This window comes from Schistocerca piceifrons, chromosome 5 (genome assembly GCF_021461385.2).
Source record: "Schistocerca piceifrons isolate TAMUIC-IGC-003096 chromosome 5, iqSchPice1.1, whole genome shotgun sequence".
NCBI classification, from domain to species: Eukaryota; Metazoa; Arthropoda; class Insecta; order Orthoptera; family Acrididae; genus Schistocerca; species Schistocerca piceifrons.
The window spans coordinates 628,132,984-628,158,032 of record NC_060142.1 but is presented as its reverse complement, the minus strand read 5'-3'; the positions used below and the strand labels follow the sequence as shown (position 1 = coordinate 628,158,032).

The 25,049-nt window shown below is 37.1% G+C and overlaps 1 protein-coding gene across 1 annotated transcript in view; it reads right to left on the bottom strand.

Moving 5' to 3' along the window:
• Nucleotides 1-25,049, bottom strand: part of LOC124799171 (synaptic vesicle glycoprotein 2B-like) — a 239,455-nt gene that overhangs the window by 94,548 nt on the left and 119,858 nt on the right. Inside the window, exons 4-5 of the mRNA XM_047262709.1 lie at nt 20,167-20,329; nt 9,113-9,234 (exon numbers count right to left, since the gene is read on the bottom strand). Of these exons, the coding sequence (XP_047118665.1) occupies nt 9,113-9,234; nt 20,167-20,329 (285 nt within the window). The remainder of the gene's footprint in view (nt 1-9,112; nt 9,235-20,166; nt 20,330-25,049) is intronic.

Below are 25,049 nucleotides of genomic sequence, written 5' to 3'. Positions count from 1 at the left end.
ACCGTAGGATCCTACACAGTGCCGTAGGGGACCGCACCGCCACTTCCCAGCAAATTAGGGACACTGTTGCTCCTGGGGTATTGGCGAGGACCATTCTCAACCGTCTCCATGAAGCTGGGCTACGGTCCCGCACACCGTTAGGCCGTCTTCCGCTCACGCCCCAACATCATGCAGCCCGCCTCCAGTGGTGTCGCGACAGGCGTGAATGGAGGGACAAATGGAGACGTGTCGTCTTCAGCGATGAGAGTCGCTTCTGCCTTGGTGCCAATGATGGTCGTATGCGTGTTTGGCGTCGTGCAGGTGAGCGCCACAATCAGGACTGCATATGACCGAGGCACACAGGGCCAACACCCGGCATCATGGTGTGGGGAGTGATCTCCTACACTGGCCGTACACCACTGGTGATCGTCGAGGGGACACTGAATAGTGCACGGTACATCCAAACCGTCATCGAACCCATCGTTCTACCATTCCTAGACCGGCAAGGGAACTTGCTGTTCCAACAGGACAATGCACGTCCGCATGTATCCCGTGCCACCCAACGTGCTCTAGAAGGTGTAAGTCAACTACCCTGGCCAGCAAGATCTCCGGATCTGTCCCCCATTGAGCATGTTTGGGACTGGATGAAGCGTCGTCTCACGCGGTCTGCACGTCCAGCACGAACGCTGGTCCAACTGAGGCGCCAGGTGGAAATGGCATGGCAAGCTGTTCCACAGGACTACATCCAGCATCTCTACGATCATCTCCATGGGAGAATAGCAGCCTGCATTGCTGCGAAAGGTGGATATACACTGTACTAGTGCCGACATTGTGCATGCTCTGTTGCCTGTGTCTATGTGCCTGTGGTTCTGTCAGTGTGATCATGTGATGTATCTGACCCCAGGAATGTGTCAATAAAGTTTCCCCTTCCTGGGACAATGAATTCACGGTGTTCTTATTTCAATTTCCAGGAGTGTACTTCCTTGGTTCATGAGCGTCACGTTGTGATGACGCTCGCATGCTTTCTTTGTTTGTTGTCCTCAGAGTTGATGTACTGCATTGCTACACTGGTCAAAAAATGGATTGTGAAAGTGCAGCTACTGTCTACTGTAAATGATGTAGCTGACAGATGCACAGTTGTGTTTCACAGTCTTTTACTTTCACTGTTGATAACCCCCAATATTACACAGTTATATGGCCAGTGCACTATAAGTTTACTTTCGATGAGCCTCATTAATAGGTTGCAGGCAAACATCGACATACTGCTACAATAGTTTCCTGTTGAACATCTATGAGCAGTAAAAGCCTAACCACACAATTGTTGAAGAATAAAAAGGTATGTATGGAACAGCCACTGTCATTGTTTTTATACACGGCCTAATTGTGTTACATTTATTTCATAGATGCATTGTTGTTGATCTAACCAACACAGATTCCTCATCTGAAACCTGGCAGTGGACTGACTGTCTCAAGACCAAAAATTTGGCCCTTATATATCATCACAATAATAGCTGCTAAAACTACAAATTATTCAAAGTTAAACTTACAGAAATTACAATTTAAACGTAACTCATTAAATTAACTGAATACATCAAAATATTGGTTCTTTTTAACAGTTTCTTCTACTATGAGGGTTAAGCTGAATTATTTGTTTAAATGATGAAATTAACGTATGTCATTATGCAAACAATACTTTTGACAAAACTGTTAATTAATTTGGAAATAATTAATAGCCGGCTTTGCTAACACGTTTTTGAATAGAGCCAAATAAATCCTTTAAGAACACTATTAGTTGTTCCTCCAAATGTTTATAATTATTATAGAATTTATATTTGTTTATAATTCAACAATAGCATTTAAGTTATGAAACAACTATTGATTTCACCCTATAACTACGCATAATGAAAATAAATTAGAAAATCAATTACATTCATAAAAGTAAACACAAAATTAGGTCTGATGTTATGTTCTTCAAAACTGAGTGACAACCTCTCTCTTTTATGAAAATGCAGATTATACTCACATTTGTTAATAGTAATTAGTCAAAAAAAAAAAAAAAAAAAAAAAAAAAAAAAAAAAACGAATTTAAGGAGGCAGATGGCAAAACAAGAGGGGAAGTAAAAATATCCCAGCTTGCTTTGTCACAGTGTCAGATATATGCACAATATTTCAACGAGACAGCTGCTCATCATCTTCAGGTGCTGGCCGACATGTTGCTGCAATGGCTCGCCATTATATACGCTGGCTCACTAGAGAATTGCAGGTGCAAAATGCTACGGTATAACATCATCATAGACGAATCATAGAGCGTGGCGACCTCCAGTGTCCCCTGCCATACAAACGGGTCACAGGCCTCTCATTCGCGATGCAGGAAAAGTGTGGCCGCAAATAGCGGCACAGTGCACGTGCGGACAGACTGTTGGCACCCAGCTTAAATGCGTGGACTTTGATTTTCCATCTGTGTTCACTCAGATTCATTTGACTGCAGCTGACGATGCCGTAGTGCTGCCAGTGTTGGTTCCCATGCATTGCTGAGTTGAAATACTGTGTGTCTATTGATCAGGTCATTACTTATATGAATTTTGACTGCTTCTTTAGTGATGGAATCCCAGTATGTGGAAACGGGTGAAAGGGTCTTTGTCTCTCCATAGTTCATGCTGTGTCCTGTGTTAAGACAGTGTTCAGCCACAGCAGACTCTTCTGGCTGACCTTGTCTGGTGTGACGTCTATGTTCAGCACATCTATCCTTAACAGTGCAACATGGCTGGACAATGTATGATTTCCCACACTGGCATGAGATTTTAGATATCCCTGATCTCCTTAGACCAAGGTCATCTTTAACAGAACCCAGCTTAATTTGCACTCGCACTGGAGAGCAGAAGGTACATTTTATTTGATGTTTTTTGAACAGCCTGCCACTCGTAAAGGACATGCTGCCAACATATGGTAGAAAAACCATGCTCATGGAGTTCTCTGTTTCTTCTGGCTGTTCTGGAGCTTTAGTGCATGCAGGTTTAAATGTACTATGGATCTGTTTATCGGAGCACCTGTTCTGTGCATACACAGAGCAAAGATGGCTAAGGTCTGCTGGTAAGCTCCCTGCATCAGAGATAATTCTGGCCCTATGAACGAGGGTCCACAACAGGCCACTGTGTTGAGATAGGTGATGGCAACTTGTAGCTCATAAATACAGGTCAGTGAGAGTCGGTTTGCAAAACACACTGTGACCCAAGAAACCATCTTCTTTCCTGTGGACCAAGACATCAAGAAATGGGATCTCTCCATTTTTCTCCACTTCCATGGTGAAGAAAATGCTGGGATGGGGGGAGTTAAGATGTTCCAGAAACGCAGGGAGTGTTGCTGCTCTGTGTGGCCAAACAACAAAAGTGTTATCCACATATCTCCAGAAACATTTGGGTTTCAACACTGCTGACTGAAGTGCTTCGAAGTCTTCCACAAAAAGGTTCGGTACTATGGGAGACAAAGGGCTACCCATAGCATCACCATCAGTCTGCTCAAAATATTGTTTGTTAAATAAATAGTATGTCAAGGTAAACACTTGTCTGAAACGATGTAAGATGTCCTCCTCCAACTTTTTTCTATAAGTTGTAATGAATCCACCAAAGGCACCCGCGTGAACAAAGAGACCACATTGAAAATCACTAAAATGTCAGTTGGTTCGAGACGCAAACTCTTCAGACATTGTATAAAATCTTCTGAGATTCAAATGTGATGTTCACATTTTCCTACTATGGGCTTAGAAGAGAGGCCAGATGTTTTGCTAGGTAATACGTCGGGGCTCCTATATTGCTCATAATGGGGCAAAGAGGAGCCCCTTCCTTATGGATCTTAGACAGCCCATAGAGTTGTGATGGAACTGGTGCTTGTACTCTTAAGCTCTTTTTAAGATGTTCAGGAAACTGGCTGGATTTGAGGAGTGTGGATGTCTTCCATTGTACAGCATCAGTTGAATCCTTCTGGAGATGGCGATACGCTGAGTCCTGCAGTAAATCCATTATCTTGCCAAAATAGGATGTTGCAGGCAAAAGAACAGTAGCATTTCCCTTGTCGGCAGATAAAATCACTATTTATGTGTCTTTCATTAAGGAACAGAGAGCTTTCTTTACTTCAGTGTTGATGTTCTGCTTCGGTGCAGGCATCCTGGTTGTGGCCCTGCAAGCCTCTTGTCTTATTTCTTTGGTAGTCTCACTCGGCAGTTTTGAGATCCCCTTGCTCAACAGCACTGACAAGATCCTTAATAGGCAAGGTCTTTGGAGTGGGTGAAATATTTAGCCTCTTTCCCAACTCCGATATCGCAGTGTGACTCAGTTGTTTATCTGTGTGATTAAGCACAGTATGTCTACATGGTTTACATTCTTGCGATGATTGGCATGTAAGGCAATGGAATTTCAAAGTTGATACTATCTTCTCATCAGTCCTTCCTTCTTACTAATAACTTACTGTCATCCTCTATTATCATTAATGAACATTACAGCACAGTTCTAGTCACCTAAGAGCTTCTGAATTCTGTTTTTGTTTTGTACTGAACTGGTGATGGGTATGCTTAGTACATATAGAGTGGATAAGGTGAAGCAAAAACTGCTTCCTTACCAAGTCACAGTAATCGTTTATTTGATATTCTACACCTGTATGTATCCCAAGTTTCCTCCTCGGTGAACCCGTTGACTAACAACGACCACGTGCAAGATCAAATTCACACCAGTGCATTTACAACAATGCCACCCACACATAACCGCTGGCCACTGAAATTTGCATATCAGGCCAATGGTTTCTGTTCTGGATAGTACAGTGCTTCTCAAGTGACTCATCCATCATCTTCAGACTCAGTTGTGCAAGTGAAATGCTTCAATACTGTAGTTCAACTTACGATCTTAGTCACAAAAAATTTAAAGCCACAAATGATCTACTATGGAACCTCATCAACATATCCTACTTGCAGAAACACTTTTCAATGACTTGACGGCAACATTCCAGATGCACGGATTCATTTTCACTCACCATGGGCAGCACGTCTACTGCACCACATGTGAATTTCTTCAACCCACCCACATGTTGCCAGTCCAGGATTTCAGACACAAACATGGCACATACCCAGTTTTGTCCAGACTAAACTCAAACTTGGCCTATGAATGTTGACAGTTTATTTCTAATTAGTGGTGCTGCTAATAAACATTTACATCTGGAATATTCCAGTGACACACAACAACATAACCCCATTGGTCACGGCAATGCTTGCCACCATGCACCATGGCAATTGCCTCGGTATCCTTCCGTACGCACAGCGGCCGAGTCCAACCAACTTTGCCCAGTAACTTCTGATTCTGATGCCACTGCATCTTGCTGGAGCAACCACTTTCACACATCAACACACCCTGCCTCCCCATGACCTGCTCCACATATGTATCTGTACAGAACATCACCACCTGCATTAGGCCTGGGCTAGTGCAGAATTCTGCCGAGCATACCACTCCCGTGCCTGCACAGAACATCCCTATCCACATCACCTCCAGGCCTGGTCAGAATGTTGCCGAGCAAGCCGTACTCTCACCTATGCAGAACATCGTCAACCATGTTGCGCCTCTGCAACCACCACATGTGCCCAAGTCCACTGCATCTGGGTAGAGCAACTTCTGTCAGCAGCATACAATGTACACCCCTGCTGCAGCTTAATGGAGTGACCTGCAACATCTGCATCTACATGGTTACTCTGCAGTTCACACTTAAGTGCCTGGCAGAGGGTTCATGTGTACCACTCGTGATGCCAATACATTTTTTTCTTTTCTGATCTCTTTTCAGTATTAGTGCATATAGAATAGTTATGTACAATGACTGAATTATTTAACAAAATTTCACTATTCACTGTAAAATTACCAATTTCTAATGATAAAAGCATAAGTTTGTAATTGAGGTACTGGTGGAAGTAGGGCTTTGAAGGGAGGTCACGAGTTGTGCTTTGATAGCTCAGTTGTAGAGAACTTGCCCATGGAAAGCAAAGGTCTGAGGTTCAAGTCCCAGTCCAGAAGACACTTTTAATCTGCTAGGAAGTTTCAATAGTATGTTTAGTTCATATGGCAACATTTTGTTTACAGAAATGTTTTTAATTTATGATACCTCTAAACAATGTGCATATCAAAATTCAAAACAGATAAAAATTGTTTTTTCTAAGATTGACACAGCTTATTTGAAAATCCCCATGCTCCTCTTTCAAGCAAATGTCTTACTTTCTCTGAAAATTTAGCATCTCAAAAGTTTTTCGTATTTAATATTTTCCTGTACAAAAACATTCCATTGTTAAACAGTAATTATTTCCAAAATCTTGTGTTACAGTTTAGTAGCTTTGATTTTTATGCCTACAAAACAGATGCCTTTAGTTTGTTAATCATTACAATTAGAAAATATCGTTTTCTCAAAAATTCTTGGCAAGCCTTGGGAGCCCCAAGCACATAATACTTCTCTCTTATAACATAGTACCTACTATTGTGTCCTTTTATAGTTAAAAGAAGTTTGCTTCTTTGCCTGATGTATCTTTGTGTATTTTATTTTTTATGTCTCTTATGTTAATATCTAAAATGTAATAGTCTTGTATTTTACTATTTCATAATTTCCGTAATACATGTGTCTATAAATAGGTGTTACATACAAAACCTCGGGAGTTAGTAACAAGTCATCAGTGAATGCTCAATCTATGTCCAGTATCTCGCATTCATCATGTAATTTTCAATTGGTCATTGTTCATAACTCTTTATGCAAACTTTTATGTCTGCCAGACACTATGCTGCAATGTCTCTTATCAGTCAGCCTGTGACAAGGAGTAAATACTTAAAGATCTAATCAAAACATGTTTACTTATGAGCCACATGTTAATCTTCAGTATGCTGATTTTAGCCTTTGTAGGTTACTTACCTGTGATGTTAAATTGATACAGTTACTGACGAACAAGCTGATTATTGAAAGTAAATTTAGTGCTAGTAAATGCAATGCTGGGTTCATTATTTAATAATGGTTCACCACAAGCAATAATCACAGGATGAAGAATAAAGAAGAATATCCAGAAGACTTAAGGGACACAAAAATCTATGCAGTGAAGGTATATGTGGAATAAGTAAATCATTCTTGTCTCAGTTAAAAACAGGAATTCTGCTGTGAAGGTATGTTGCTGGGCAAATTCTTGGGGCCATTCTTCTTTATAGTTGGAATCAATGATTTGTCCAGTAATAGACATCACCACTAAGTTATCTGCTGTGCACAACATGCTGCTTTAGTATTCTACAGTGCTATGCAGAAAATCCTGGACTTATCACTGAACTGGTTTGCATCTAACAAACTGTTCTGCAATCCTGAAAAAGCACATTACCTTCTGCTAGGATTGTCTAAGTACGTAGGATATTTATCAGTAAAACATTTAGGCATACATATTGACTCAGAACTGGACTGGGAGAAACATATTATCAATGTCTGCAGGTAAACTGCATGAGTGTACTGTCTTCTACTGCAGAAACTGGCAGGCTGAGTCACTAATGAGTAACTAAGAATGGTTTACTTCAGTTGCTTTCAGTCTCACAGTGTTTTATGGTCTGTTGCTATGGGGGCACTTTGGTTGTCACAGACATCCTAAAAATACAAGCGAAGGTACTTACAAGGGAACCTCCCCATCGCACCCCCCTCAGATTTAGTTATAAGTTGGCACAATTAAATATCAGCTCCCCATCAGTTCTGTTTGCAGATGATACTTCTGTCTTAGCTGAAGATCGGGATTTCAGAAAAAATTCTCAGATCTGTGATCAGAACCCTTAGTACCTTAGAAACTTGGTTTCAGTTGAATGGGTTGAATCTAGACATATCCAAGACTCACATGATGCAGTTCAAAACCAGTCTGAATGTGATCAGATTAAGATTGTACACAACAACCACAATATAGAAGAAAGTGACTCAGTCAAATTCTTAGGTTTAAATGTAGATAAAAATTTGAGCTGGCAGGCACACATTTAATACCTAGTAAACAAACTGAGCAGCTTTGTATCTGCAAATCAAATATTATCAACTGCAACTGACATGGACACATGAAAAGTAGCATATACAAACTACTTTGAATCCATTCTCAGGTATGGTATTGCTTTTTGGGCTAACTCAACAAACATAGTGCAGATACTAAAAATGCAGAAAAAAATTATTCAAAATATGTACACAGCAAATCACAAAGAACCATGTCACCCATTATTTAGAAGACTTAAAATATTAACTATGCCATCCTTATACACACGTCAACCATTCTTTAGAAGACTTAAAATATTAACTATGCCATCCTTATACATATATGAGATTATTATATTTTTGTACACCAGACATGAATTATTTGAGGGAAACCATTTTGTCCATTCACATGATACTAGAAACAAAGAAAATTTTATGCTCCCCACCCACCATCCCAGACTGTATGCACAGGGACTTCAAAACATGGGAATGAAAATTTGTAATAAATTAAAAGGCAACAAGCTGATGCAGATGAATTTAGGTTCACTTAAAAGAAAGATATATCAGGTACTGACACTAATGTGTTATTACTCAGTGGATAAATTCATGCAGGACAAACTGGAAATTTGAGCTGGGTACAATGTGTTACATATTCCAAGAAATATCCTTGTAGCATTATTATTTATTGTTGTGATATTATTTGTTAATGTAAAAATCATTGTAACTGTATAATAAATTTTTGACATGTCTCCTGTATGAAAACCAAATGGACTGCAAATGTACGTCATGAGATGAATAAAGTACAATACACAATTCACTTAGTACCTCAATTTATGAATTTTTCAGAGTGCACAGATCCATATGTCCATACATAGATATATTATCCCAACTTTGGGTAAAAGGTTGCCTGTACGCTTCTGTATTTTGCTAATATTTCCAGTAACTGTCACGGGTAATACACAACTCAGAGTGACATTTTTCACAGCTGCTAATTCAGTTTTTCTCACACCTGATGCTTGTCACTAGTCCACATCTTTTCGTACATTCTGTTACATATATTGGAGTGTTAAGTATTACTTAATACCTGAAAACTAATACAAAACATTATTAACTACACACTTAAAATGGATATTTGACTTACCTGGAATAATAATGGTTGCAATTGCATACAGAAATCCAGATAGTACCATTATTCTTGTCCTATACTTAAGGCTATGAAATTCTGATATGAAAGTTAGTCGAATAGCCATTGGTCCAGAGAGTCTGAAACAAAAATAGGAAAATTTGTTAATTGCAGACATGATGTCTCTATTAACTGTAGCCTTGTAACTACAATGATAAAAGACACTATGCAGTTCCCTTTTCATGAGCAAGTGACCCAGATAAAATCTTATTCTGTTATACAAAAATCTGTCACTCTGTCAACTATTTTACAGTATTTTTGGAAGGTTCAACAAACTCTTATTGGAGACTATGTGAGACATAGTTAGAAAACTCCAAGGTAATATAATGTGAGATGAGCCAACACATTATGTCATACATAATGATGAATTATGTATTACCTACAGCAGTTATCAGAGAACATATGAAAAACAGAAGCATAGATGTGACATTTTACACCAAGCAATATTTAAACAGGAAAAGGATGTGATACTGTCACAGGCACATATCCCCTGTTAACGATCACACAATAAGAAATTTTATATGGAAGATACTGAGTAATAATTTTAAAAATTCTTATAAGTTATTTGTTTCATTAATAATCTTATTATTACATGCAGTCACAGACATGCAAAATATTCACTGCTACCTTTACCAAGTCACTCACTTAATGTCTATATTTTTCAAAAGAAATTTACTTTGCATTGTGTTAGATTGGATGGAATTATGTTGGATTGGGTTACTGTCCTTTTTTTTCCCTTCCACAGATTAGCTTCAGTTTCTGTTCCATAGACCCAAAAATGAAATGATTTTCATGGGTGTGGAATATGTCAGAAAGTATAACATAAAAAACTATTTTATCTTATTCCATTTGTACACTTCAGTGTGATATAGCATATGCACATTATTTGTCTTCATATACTGAATGTTATGCTATCTAAACATGGCTACCTCTGCCTTTTATTAAAATACAATAGGATTTACTGGTTGGAGGAGTTTCAATGAAACCAACACATTTTTGGATGTTATAAAGCCAGATTGCCACACACTAGAAATTGGAGTTTGGATAAGCAGGAGAGTGGAAGTAGCGCTAATGTCATTAAGTTATGAGTCAGTCTGTATAGCTGAGTACATTGTTATAATTATTCATCTTAATTTTTTTGTAATATGTTAGTATCCTACAAGTATTTATCCTTCATTGGATATTAAACCAAAAATCATGTTTGTGACATATATGCCAGTTGTATTGTTACTCACATGCACCACAAGGAAAAAAGGGAGAAGATTGGTAAATGCCCTAGTACTGTATCTGATGAGTATATTGTGAAGACTAAGTGGATTTTACAATACAAATTTGACAGGTGTAGGATGGAGAAAATCCGTATTATTTGAGGGCACAGCTTTAAGAGTTAATAGATAATAGTGAGTAATATCAGCAATACTGTCCTTATATTTTGTCATGAAATTTGTCAGAGCAATCTGAAATGAGATGGCTTAAGAATTTCTTTGTGCTTAAGAATATTTTTTATTTTTAAGAAGTGAAGTTTTTAATGTTTTGAGCAACAGATTAGCTGAGAGAATAAGGTGTGAAAATGGAGCAACTTCTTACAGAGTGCAATAATGTAGTGGTATATAAGAAAAGTAGCAACCATCAGAATAAAGATACTGCAGTTTGGTGGTAGATTAAAATGTAGAGATTGTGATGTGCCTAAGTGGTGTGGCTGGAGTCACAAGGAAATTAAACACTACCTTAGTTACAGATCAACAGTAAGTGGCTAATGATATAAATATGATCATTTATTTATGTATTGTTAGAGGTAACTCTTTTGTTTAAAATGTGATGTAGATGTATAAAAAAGTGGAAGAAGCTGTAAAATGCTGATGCTGATGATAGTACAGAAGCTCTGTGGCTTTAAAGGGATTAATGTAGCAAAGAAACAGGCCACCATACAGTTCTCTATGGCCATTGTTAAAACGTACTAATAATGTTGTTTGTCTGTTGATCTTCAACATTCCCTAAGTTTTTAGTATGGGCTTTAATGGCAGTTATGTAGAGATTTTGGTCCTGAGCAGAACAGTTGTTTGAGTATCAGACAGGTGAACTGACTTTACACTAATACTAAAAATGTATAGTATCTGTTACTTTATTTATAGTATGTCTTACTTAAACTATGTACAATTTTCCATTGAATTGCCCTTGTATTTATTGTAAGTTTAAATTGAAACCTGTACAATTTGACACGTTCCATATCCTTGTGATTGACTCACTAACTGGATCTACGGAACAAGAAATAAATAAATAAATAAATAAATAAATAAATAAATGAAGGATCCTTTATTGTATGATTATATGATAGTGGAACAAACACTGGTAGCAGTTACTTCTGTAAAATATCTGGGAGTATGCTTGCAGAACGATTTGAAGTGGAATGATCAGACAATATTAATTGTTGGTAAGGTGGGTACCAGGTTGAGATTCATTGGGAGAGTACTTAGAAAATGTTGTCCATCAACAAAAGAGATGGCGTAAAAAACACTCGTTCGACCTATACTTGAGTATTGCTCGTGAGTGTGGGATCCATACCAGATCGGGTTGACGGAGGAGATAGAGAAGATCCAAAGAAGAGTGGCACGTTTCGTCGCAGGGTTATTTGGTAACCGTGATAGCGTTACGGAGATGTTTAGCAAACTCAAGTGGCAGACTCTGCAAGAGAGGCACTCTGCATCGCGGTGTAGCTTGCTGTCCAGGTTTCAAGAGGGTGCGTTTCTGGATGAGGTATCAAATATATTGCTTCTCCCTACTTATACCTCCCGAGGAGATCACAAATGTAAAATTAGAGAGATTCGAGTGCGCACGGAGGCTTTCCGGCAGTCGTTCTTCCCGTGAACCATACGCAACTGGAACAGGAAAGGGAGGTAATGACAGTGGCACATAAAGTGCCCTCCGCCACACACCATTGGATGGCTTGCGGAGTATAAATGTAGAATGTAGATGTAGATGAAACTATAAATTTTACAATATTATGATGAATAGTGCATTTGGTATTATAGGTATATTGTGATAAATAGATAACATTCAACTAATTTTAAGTTTTAAGAATCCTGCACAAGTGGTGGCCAAAGGTTGATCATTTCATTCAGAGCAACTCAAATCTGAATTTGTAGTGGTGTATAGAAGAGGAATTTTTGTAGGAAGAATCCCCTATTGTTAGTTATTGTCACATCTCACAGGGAAAATTTTGCGTGATAATTTATAATGATGTAGAATGAGTCATTTTATATTCACATCACAAATTAATTTGTACACATGGTTACATTCTGAACATTTCTAAGGTTTTTATTTCTTTTTTTTTCTTTTCTTTTTTTTTTTTAATTACATAAAGAAAAAAGATATACAGATACGAGTTAATAATGCCTACAGTAATAGCAATTCTCATGCAGAATAGAAGGAGTTGTCAAGGAGAAACTTTTTCAGTTTGTTTTCAAATTTTACTTCACTGTCTGTCAAGACATTTAATATCACAGAGTAAGTGATTAAAAATTTTTATTGCAGCATTGTGCACCTCTTTTTGTGCTAAAGGCAACCTTAATGTGGAGTAATGAATGCCATTTTTCCTTCTGGTATTGTAATTATGTACATCATTGTTCCTTTTGAAATGTAGTGGATTATTTACAACAAACTTCATGAGGGAGTAAATATATTGTGACTCAGCAATCAGAGTGCCCAACTCCTTTAAACAGATGCCTACAAGATGATCGTGGGTCAGCACCACACAGTATTCTTAAAGCACATTTTTGCACGATGAAGACTTTCTTTGTTAAAGATGAGTTGCCCCAGAATATTATTCCATATGACTTTATAGAATTTATAGAATTAAAACATGTAAAATATCTCAACTTACTGATTTCTCTCCACCAAGATTTTCCATGATTCTAAACACATGTGTGGCTGAATGAAGATATTTTAAGAGCTCCAAAACGTGTGTGTTTTTTTTTCCAGTTTAAATTCTCATCAGTATTGATCACTAATAATTTTGGAGTTCCCACCCTACTTATTATTTCATCACCATGTGTTACACCTATTGTTGGCGTAGTACCCATAGATGTACAGAATATGCTGTGGCTTTTTAAAGTTGAAGGTGACACCATTCACAGAAAACCAGTCTATGATACTTTTGAGACCTATGTTTACCTTTTCTTCTGTTTCTGTATGTATGCTTGGATTGATTACAATACTAGTGTCATCTGCAAAAAGAACTAGTTCTGCTTCCTGTATACTAGACAGAAGATCATATATATGAGAAATAGTGGTAGATCTAAGATTGAACCTTGGGGAACCCCATAAATGATTTCTCTCCAGTGAGAATTATGTCCCTGGAATATATTGCTTGAATTCCTGAGTACAATTTTCTGCATTTTTTTGGTGGGATACAACATTATCCATTGATTGGCTATACCATCAGTCCCATAAGACATCAATTTATCTATGAGAATACTGTAATTCATAAAGTTAAATGCCTTAGGTCACAGAAAATACTAGCCAGCACTATTTTATTATTTAATGCTTGCAAAATCTGGTGACTGAATGTGTAAATGGCATTCTCAATAGAGCAACCCCTCTGAAACCCAAACTGAGATTTACTAAGGACACTATTCTAGAATACATCATCTTCTCAAAAATTTTGGAGAACAATGTCAGCAGTGAAACAGGTCAGTAGTTATTGACATCTCTCATATTACCTTTCTTAAAGAGGTGTTCAACAATGGCATATTTTAGCCTCTCTGGAAAAATGCCGTGAGTTAGTGATACATTGCATACTTCAGATAAGACTAGCCTAATTACATGGGAACAAATTTTTAAATACTCTGTTGGAAACACCATCAAAATCAGATGAGCTTTTATTTTTGAGAGAATGTACAATTTCCTTAATTCTAGGAGAACAAATTGGTGATATATTCATGTGATTGAATTTTATGAAAGTTATCTTTCCAACATACTGTTGTGATTTTGCTCTTTAACTGTTAGTCCCTATGTTTTCTACCACATTTCAAAGTGATTAATTAAGTGCATTTGATAATGGTGACACATCAAGTATAGCCCTTCCATTCAGTTCAGTAATGATGTTGTCCTGTTCTGTGGCTGGTTGTCCTGCCTCTCATTTCACTACGTTCCATATAGCTTTAAGTCTGTTGCTGGAAGTACTGATTTCTGACATTATGTGAATATTCTTTGATTTTTTAATAACTTCTCTTAGTAATTTTGAGTAGTTTTTGTAGTGTGCAACTACTGCCAGATTCCTACTTGTGTTTGCCAAAAGATACATTTTCCTTTTCGTTTCACAAGATACTTTAATCCCTCAAGTGGTCCATGGTTTTTTTACATGGCCATTTAGTGTCCTTTTCTGTTTAGCTTAGGTGGAAAGCTATTTTCAAATAATGATATGGATTTATCATGGAATAGATTAAATTTTATGATAGTATTTGGTTCATTATAAATTACATCCCAGGTCATCTCCTGTAAACTATTCTTAAAAACATATTTTCTGGAGTCATTAATTATTCTATCTGATTTCCATTGAGAAGTATCCATTATGTAAGGCACTAAGTTATTTATCATAACTAATTGTGCATCATGAACAGAGGGAACATTTGTTACTGGGTAAACAGATAGTTTCTTGCTCTGAGCATCATCAAAGAAAACATTGTCAATTAGGGTCCTCTTGTATTTATTTGCCTATGCTGGAAAGCTAAAAAAAATTAAAAAAGGAATTATGTTTGTGTATAAGATTAATTTTTGTTTTTCTAATTTGTATGAAGTGAATCATGAGGCAAGTTGGGAGCTGATTATATTTACTCAGAACAATGTAAACATTCTTACATAACAATAGTTAACTTTTCAAGATGGTTCCTGAGTCTTGCTCGGGCACTGGCTGTGGACAGTTACTGAATGGGACTTAGGCTCCATCTGGAAAGTGTTAAACAGTCACAGGCTACCACCAGAACCATACTACATGGAGACTGTGTTGCTTGAGGCTTTCCCGACGGACATGTTGTATATATGGTTCTCGGGCGAGACGTCGGATGTCATAGTGAAAACTCCACAATATTTCATCAGCGCAACTGGCCAACATCTTCAGGTGCGACGAACGCACTGTACTACATGGAGACTGTTTATACAAAAAGAATATTTGTGTACTATCATAAAGGAAAACTTATACTAGAGAGCTACAGAGCATACTTTGAGGCAGTACAAGATGAGCCAAATATAAACATCTATCTCAAGTAAGAGGACACGGATTCTAAAGAAAAGTATGGAAATTTTGTAATAAGTAAGGATTTCAGCTTTCCCAAAAAGTAGATAAGTTGAGAGATGCTATTTCTCCAAACTGCAAAGACATTGACATTGATTCTGAACCAAACTAACATACACATCTAACTGACATAGCTTACATACTCTTATTAGGAAACACTATAGATTTTATAGAACTAGGAGGGACATATTGAAAAGTTGGAACTTTTAATCAGGTCAAGAGGAGGGCTCATGTGGTATATTTGACTGATTGATGCCTGAGAAATACAAGTGATTGTCTTGAGTCCCAGTGTAGCACACAAAATTAATGTATCACAAAGATTTGCTTTTTATATATAGTAACTGAACATGAATTGTCTGTCCACTCAAAACTGAATCAAAGCTTAGACAAGGTTTCTGGACCAAAAGCAAATGTAATTATCTGTGGTGACTTAAACATTAGTATGATGAAGCCTGATAAGGCTAGCAACATATACGTGAATATTCTAATCTGTTATGGAATATCCTCCTTTGTTAAATGTCCAACTAGATTAACAAAAGAATCTTCCCCATCTATAGATCATGTAGCTACAGATATTGATAGTAAAAAATGTCATATTGTTGTTCAAAACCTGGGCCTATCAGACCACCTCTGCCAGATCTTAAAAACTAACTTTCATGTAGAAACTCCTCCTAAACTGTGTACATACAAAAGAATGTTTTCCAAATCAGCCCTGTATGAGTTTAAATCCCAGCTAGAATATGAAGATTGCAGGGAAGTCAATGCAGAAACCAATGCAAATCAGACATTTATCAAGTTCATGTCAATTTTTAAACTCAGATTTGAAGAGATGTTTCCCAAAACTCTTTATCAAATTAAAACTACAAAGAGAAATAAATGGGTGACTACAGGTATCAAAAAATCCTCAGAAACTCTTAGATATCTCAACTCCATAAAAAAATAATCAATCTAACCCAGAAGTTCTGCAATTCTACAAAAGTACAGGAAAATATACAGAGAGGTGCTGCTAGCCGCAAAAAAACTTTCAAACAACAAAATATTACTGCTAAAAAGGACCTCAATTCACATATTAAAAACAAAGATGTACCAGTAGGTAGCCCTAGAAAATTAGCTGATTTTGTCAACTCATATTTCAGTAGTAATGCAAAAAAATTACAGCAGATATTTCCAGATACTTATGATTTACCTACTCAGAACCAGCCAACAAACTCAATGGTGCTCTTGCCAACTACAGAAAGGGAAGTGGCACTAGTAGTACATCAACTAAAAAATAAAACTTCAGTAGGACTTGATGAAATCCCAGTCTGCGTAATTAAAGCATGTATAGACTCCATAAAGGGCCCATTAACAGACATAATTAATGAATTTTTTGAATCTGGATACTTTCCGGAGTACAAGCAAAAGTTATACCTATCCTTAAAAACGGAGCTGTGGAAAATGTAGAGAACTACAGGCCAATTTCTATACTGTCTATTATTTCTAAAATAATAGAAATACTAGTCAAAACTGAGCGAGGTGGCGCAGTGGTTAGACACTGGACTCGCATTCGGCAGGACGATGGTTCAACCCCGCGTCCGGCCATCCTGATTTAGGTTTTCCGTGATTTCCCTAAATCGCTCTAGGCAAATGCCGGGATGGTTCCTTTGAAAGGGCACGGCTGATTTCCTTCCCCCTCCTTCCCTCATCCGATGAGACCGATGACCTCGATGTCTGGTCTTCTTCCCCAAGAACCCCAACTAGTCAAAAAGAGACTGCTAAATTACCTGAATAAATATAACCTTCTTTCCAATGACCAATTTGGATTTAAGCCCAGAAAAAAGGCACACAATCTGCTATAGCACAGTTCACTAAAGTAATTTTAGAAGCACTGGACAAAGGTGAAAATGTAAGTGGTATGTTTTTAGACTTGTCCAAGGCCTTTGATACGGTTGACCACAAAATCTTACTTATAAATTAGGGCAAATAGGAATAAGAGGAGTGACAAAGGAGTGGTTCAAATCATACTTGGAAAACAGAGTTCATCGAGTTGAGATATCACAAGTTTCAAACAATTCCCTTGTAAAACACCTGTCTGACCCAGAACATGTGAATATAGGCATCCCACAGGGAAGTGTATTAGGCCCAATATTGTTTCTTATATACTTTAACGACTTCCCACAAAGTATCAGACATGGAGAAAAGATACTTTTTGCTGATGACAGCAACATAGTAACAACAGGTGAAAATCCAACATAACTGTCAGAAAGAGCAAATGAGGCTCTCAATGATGTCCACAACTGGTCATTAAAAAATAAAGTAACCCTAAATGTAAATAAAACTAACTATATTAACTTCCAATTGAACAAAAAACACAATGCCACTAGAATAAAAGTTAATAATAATGAATTAGAATGTGTAACAAGTACCAAATTCTTAGGGATGAATGTAGACAGCCAACTGAAATGGACAAACCATGTCAACATTTTGGTAAAGAAATTATCCACAGCATGCTATGCTCTTAGAATCCTTGCACCGGTATGCAATAATACCTGTCTTAAAATAACATATTAAGGATATCTACACTCAGTCCTCAGCTATGGGATCATGTTTTGGGGAACAAGTGCCAGTAACATACAAACTGTGTTCAAAGTACAAAAAAGAGCCATAAGGATACTAACAAACAGCAACAACAGGGCCCACTGTCTAGAATTATTTAGAAAGCTAGGAATTCTAACTGTTTCTTGTGAGTATATCTTTCAGAACATAACGTTCATTAAGAAAAATCTCAACATGTACAACACAAACAGCCTAATTCATGACCATGAAACAAAAGCTTGTCACCACCTCCATCTAGATAGAAAGAACAAGGCAAAGACACAAAAAAGTATGTTTTATAGTGGGATAAAACTGTATAACAAATTACCACAGGAAATTAAAGAAATAAATGAGCCCGTCACTTTCAGACAAAAGCTTAAAACCTTCTTAGTAAGTAAAAGTTGTTATACTGTAAAAGAATATTTAACATAGATGATTAGATTAGATTAGATTAATACTTGTTCAATAGATCACGAATACGACACTTCGTAATGATGTGGAACGTGTCAGGTTAATAAAAGATATCTGTACAAGATATTAAATTTTACACAAAATATTGCATGACACTAATGTTTAAGTTGTTTATTTCCCTTAATTTATATCTAAAAATTCAGCCAATGAGTAGAAGGAGTTGTCATCTAGAAATTCTTTAATTTATTTTTAAATGTTAGTTGGCTATCTGTCAGGCTTTTGATGTTGTTTGGTAGGTGACCAAAGACTTTTGTGGCAGCATAATTTACCCCTTTCTGTGCCAAAGTCAGATTTAACCCTGCATAGTGAAGATCATCCTTTCTCCTGGTGTTATAGCTATGCACACTGCTATTACTTTTGAACTGGTTTGGATTATTAACAACAAATTTCATAAGTGAATATATATACTCTGAGGTTACTGTGAGGATCCCTAGATCCTTAAATAGATGTCTGCAGGATGACTGTGGGTGGGCTCCAGCAATTATTCTGATTACACGTTTTTGAGCAATGAATACTTTTCTACTCAACGATGAATTACCCCAGAATATGATGCCATACGAAAGCAGTGAATTAAAGTAGGCATAGTAAGCTAATTTACTGAGATTCTTATCATCAAAATTTGCAATAACCTTAATAGCATACGTAGCTGAACACAGACGTTTCAGCAGACCATCAAAGTGTTGCTTCCAGTTTACCCTCTTATCATTGGACACACCTAAAAATTTTGAAAATTCTACCTTAGCTACAGACTTCTGTTCAAAGTCTATATTTATTACTAGAGTTGTGCCATTTACTGTACGGAACTGTATATACTGTGTTTTATCAAAATTTAAAGAGAGCCTATTTGCTGAGAACCACTTAATAATTTTGTGAAAAACATCATTTACAATTACATCACTTAGTTCTTGGTTTTTGGATGTTATTACTATACTTGTATCATCAGCAAAAAGAACTAACTTTGCATCTTCATCAATGTGGAATGGTAAGTCATTAATGTATATCAAGAACAGTAAAGGACCTAAGACCGAACCCTGTGGGACCCCATACTTGATAGCCCCTCAGTTTGAGGAATCAGCTGTTGTTTTAACATTACATGAACCACTTATTTCAACTTTCTGCATTCTTCCAGTTAAGTATGAATTAAACCATTTGTGCACTGCCCCACTCAAACCATAATGATTTAGCTTATCTAAAAGAATTCCATGATTAACACAATCAAAGGCCACAATTATTAGCAACATATGACATTATCACCAAAATATTATGTAATTATAAATGTGTGTATGACTAGTTATAAAAACTACACAAAATATGAGAAATCTGTTTCAATGTAAATGTGTGCTCATGTATTATAAATTGACGACATCCATACAATATTTATTGTTCCACGGATGAATAAATAAATAAATAAAAATAAATAAAAATCATAATATACTTTTCCTTCAGGTAAATAGTACTTTCACTTAAAATTTAATTTCAATTTTGACATTCTTCTTTACATTCCACATGAAAATTTTCAAACAAATGTCTTCTCTACGGACCTGTTCTGAGCTTAATAATTCAGCTGTGCATGTACTGACAGATTAAGTAAAATAAAAGGTGAAGCCAGTGACTTGGTATTAAGAAAAACTGAGCAAATACATTATTGTACCAAAACACATTATAATGCTATACTTACACAACACCAGTCATAAATTTGATTACTACCAAAAATGCAAAACTCTGTGTGAAACTCCCAATCAAATTTAAAACTCCATCCACTGCATAAGCTACAATGATAAGTTTTCTTCTGCCAAGCATATCTGATAAAAAGCCCCACAGAAATGAAGATAACAGCATCCCTGCAAGAACAAAAGAGAAAATTGATATCACTTGTAATACTACATCATATGTTTCAAGTTGTGCACTGTTCAGAGGTTACGTATTCTTTACACATGTCACTTTTATTCTATAATGTGTATGAGAATTTCATTATAATTTTGCTATAACTTTTTTTCTTAACTTATAGGTTGGGCTCCTGAACCCTTGAATTTGCTATGAAACAAAGCAAGATTTTTAATTTAAGCACTGTTTCTATTATACTTACCTTAAGAGCTATCAGTGTGTCTCTACACTTTCTTATCACTCTCTGTCTCTAGCTGCCACAACCACAGCTAATTTGATTAGGAGGATGGGAAAGGGTAGGGTAAAATATTCATAGAGTGACAGCAGAGGAGAAAAGATAAATTTACAGCCACCATGCTGAGAACATCACAAATAAAGAGTATTATCAAAGTTATATTAGACACTGTTAAACATTCAGTGTAAATCTAATGTACGAGATTTACTCCACCATCTGAGTCTTTGTTAAGATCATTTTGATTTGGGAGAAATAAAGGAACATGTGATGCTATACTAACTCTGACTTACTGAAAATAATCACACTAATTTCGAAACAAAATGACTGGTTTCAGCCATCATTGGCCATCTTCAAACCAAAGACATATCATACAAATCCAATTCTGAACAAGTCTGCATTTCATCGAAATATAAGAGTTCTGAAAAATAAAACAGATATGAAATAGAAGTGAATTTTATACACAGTTTTTCTTTGAACATCATATCATGAACAGAATCCACGTGTTACAGACTGAAAACATTTGTTTAGTTGATCGTTATTGTAGATCTAATATGCGAAAAGGTGGAGCTACAACATTTGTTAGAAATAATGTTGTGTATAAATCTTCAGATGTAAGCAAATATTGTGGTAAATGGCAATTTGAGGTGTGTGGCATCTAGATAACAGCAGATAGTACAACAGTTATTGTCCCGTCAATTTATAAGGCACTTTCTGGATATAAAAATGTTTTTCAGAGACATATCAAATCTCTCTTGTCCCACCTGTCCTGAAAAACTAAATTGTTCGTTGAAATGAGTGACCTTAATGTGAACTTTTTAACAGAAAATACACACAGAACAGACTTGAACACCTGATGTGCTCTTATAGTTTAGTATCTGTAACAACAAGAACAATCAGTTACTGACAGTATAATGTAAACGGATAGATAAAAAATCTACTCAGCAAGTGGTGGTAGGAGAACACACACACAAAAAGGTTTAACTTTTACATGCTTTCGGAGCCAGTGGCTCCTCCTCCTGGCAGAAGAGGTGAAGGGTAAGGAAGAGGGTGGGAAAGGAAAAGGGGGGGAAAGGAAAAGGATAGGAGAGGTTTAGGGAAACAGGTAGAGTTCAGAAAGTTATCCAGAACATTGTGTCAGGGCCTACTTGCTGGACGGGATGAAAAGGAAAGACTGATTGTTGGGGACGACAGATGAGATTTGAAAACCTGAGAGATTAAAGGTGGATGACAGGGTAACATGCTAGCCTGACATTACTGCTTAAACATCATGCATGATCATACAATGTAGGCTTTCGTGGCCGGTATTGTCTTTACTTAAGACTTTCAGGCTGGTAGGCCATGATCAGTGTATAAAACTCTCCCCTGACATTTTGTTTCCCACTGCTGAAGGCATCCTCTGAGGTAAAGGAGTTCGCCACTTTACCTCAGAGGATGTCTCCCGCAGTGGGAGATGAAATGTCAGGGGAGAGTTTTAAATATCGACCAAGGCCTATCAGCTCCAAAGTTTTATGTGAATCATGCACGAGTTAATAAGAGTGAAAAGCTAAGTGAATTGTATGTAAAAGAGGTGACAGGGGCAACAGCAAAAAATAGATACATCAGATTATGAAAGGTGTATAAAACTAAAATGGAGTGAAGAAAGGAGTAGTTACTGTGAAGAAATTATGAGACAGAAGGAATTAATGTAAATTAAGGCCAAGTGGGTGGTGAGAACCAAGGACATGTTGTAGCACTAGTTCTCACCTGTGGAGTTCTGAGAAACTGGTGTCTAGGTGAAAAATCCAAATCACATGTGTCATGGAACAGGCATCGAGTCATGATGTAAAGCATGCTCTGCAACAGGATACTGTGTGTTGTTGGTATACACCCTCTGCCTATGCCCATTCATCCTGACTGATAACTGGGTGGTAGTCGTGCCGATGTAAAATGCCGAACAGTGTTTACATATCATCTGGTATTTGACATGTTTCATAGGTGGCTCTGCCTTCGGTAATATGTATTTTGCCTTCAGCCCCTGGTTTGGTTTAGATAGATTGATGGCATCTTTGCTGTATGGACTCATGGTGAGGCTGACCTGTACCAACTAAGCAAGGAATAGTTCCTGAAAGGCTTAAGTATGCAGTTGTAAGACCCATGTATAAGGAAGGATGTAAAGCAGATACTGCTGACTATTAGTCAGTCTCACTACTGACAAGTTTTTCCAAAATTATGGAGAAACTAATGCATGCCAGGACTGTTAAGCACCACATCATCAGCAAAACTCAGTTTGGATTTCAGAAGGGTTTATCAACAGAAGATACAGTATTTGCATTTGCTGCCAATGTTTTGGAGTACTTCAACAAAAAGATGAAGATGGTTGGAAATTTTTGTGACCCAAGAAAAGCATTTATGTCAGTCATCAGTCTCCGCTGCCCTCCGTCTAACCTCCTGACTGCACATAGCTGTCCTACCCTCTTACCGCCTCGTCCCTGCACACTCCCCAACAGCACATCACTGTCAGCCACCCCTACCCTACTATCCCTCCCTCTCCTCACCCCAGCCTCCTCCTCACCCCCACCCAGTCGCCACTCCCATCATGCACTGGTGCTGCTGCTCGCAGTGCGGCCTCAGCTGCCTGAGATTGCAGTCATGTGTGTGTGAGTTGCATCTGCATGAGTTTGTATGTGTGTGTTTGTCGTCTAATTTTGACTAAGCCCTTACTGGCCAAAAGCTATATTTGTGATTTTTTGTTGTTCCAATCTGTGACTCAGTATCTCTGCTATGTGATGAGTAGCAACTTTCCTTTCTGCAATATTGTCACAGTCATCAAATACTTTTACACAAAAGCTACATATCTAGGCACAAGTGGTGCGACAGGGGAAGTGGCTTGATTTGTGTTTATCAAACAGAAAAGAGAAAGATGTACTGGGTACCTGAGGTGTCTCAATATCATCAGAATGGCAACCAACATATGCTGAGTGCCTCAGGGCTTAGTTCTGGGTCTGCTACTTTTTATTATTTTTATTAATGAGCAACATACTTGTACAGAATATTGTAAACTCACCATCTTTGCTAATGACAGTACACTACTTATTGACAATTCATTACAGAAACTTGAGGTGTCAACTAATAAGGCTTTTAGGGATACCGTGAATGGGATTAATGTAAATGGTCTTTCTGTTAATAACAGTGAAACAAACTATATTCATTTGCACGCAATCTCTGAAGAAATACCAGATAGATAGGGTGGACAGTTCAAAATACCAGGACTTACATTCTGACAGCAAATTAAACTGTTCAAACCACATCCTGGATCTATGCAAAAGACTGAATTCTGCAACTTATGCTTTACACATTGTTTGCTCTTATAGAAACATTAAAACCATTAAATCAGCTTATTATGGTTATTTTCACAGCATGTGGCACCATATTTTGTGGAAATGAGCCACTAGCTAGAAAAGTGCTTGTTCACAGAAAAGACCCACAAGAATCATGAGCGGAGTACACCAAAGAGCAACATGCAGAAATCTTTTTAAGGAACTTAAAATCTTCACACACTCTGTACAATATATATTCTCCCTTATGTGCTCCATAAGGCAATAAAGCCCCTTTTGAAACGTAATAGTATCATAGCCACAACACTAGAAGAAAAGACAATATCCACTATGACCAAGGAAATTGGAGTATAGTACAGAAGATGGTCCATTTCAGTGGCTGTAAGATTTTTAATGCCCTCCCTTCACAAATTAAGTATTTAGTAAATGAATAGCCCTCTTTTTTTATTTAACTTAAAGCAGGTTCTATAGCAAGCGTCATTTTACACTATAGGATAGTTCCTGGACCACTATGTAAAGTACCTGGAACTCACAGATACCGTACTTAACGAAGATTCTTATTTGTGGTCCTGTCTATTTATTATTGTAAATATGAGTATATATATTTTTCTTCAATAGATTTTCTGTACTATTTATTTATATAAAAAAAATTATTTTTGTAACAGAACCTTATTTGTAGATACTTCAACACAAAATTGATTTGTACTGTTTATATAATACTGTAGTATGTAACCACACCAAACTTGTAAAACTGACAAATTGTGTATCCTGTGAAATATTTACAATGTGGATCACTGGAACACAAAAACATAAATAAATAAAACACATGCTGTGGCTATGTCCCACCACTGCCTAAACCACATTGTCAGCATCAACTTTTCAAAACACTCAGTCACTATGTGTCTCCAGTTAGATTGAAACACCATTCTTTGCAAATTCCTATGACTTATTCAACAAAATGCAAAGCAGACTGCAATTACAAAATCAAAGGACTTCAAAGGAAATCTGTAGCTGAAAAAGAGAACGAGACATGTTTGCAAGTTCCAGTGAATCGCTAAGCTAGTTCACATATACATTGAGATAGTGGTAAAGGAAACCAAAGAGAAATCTGGAAAGGGAATTATGGTT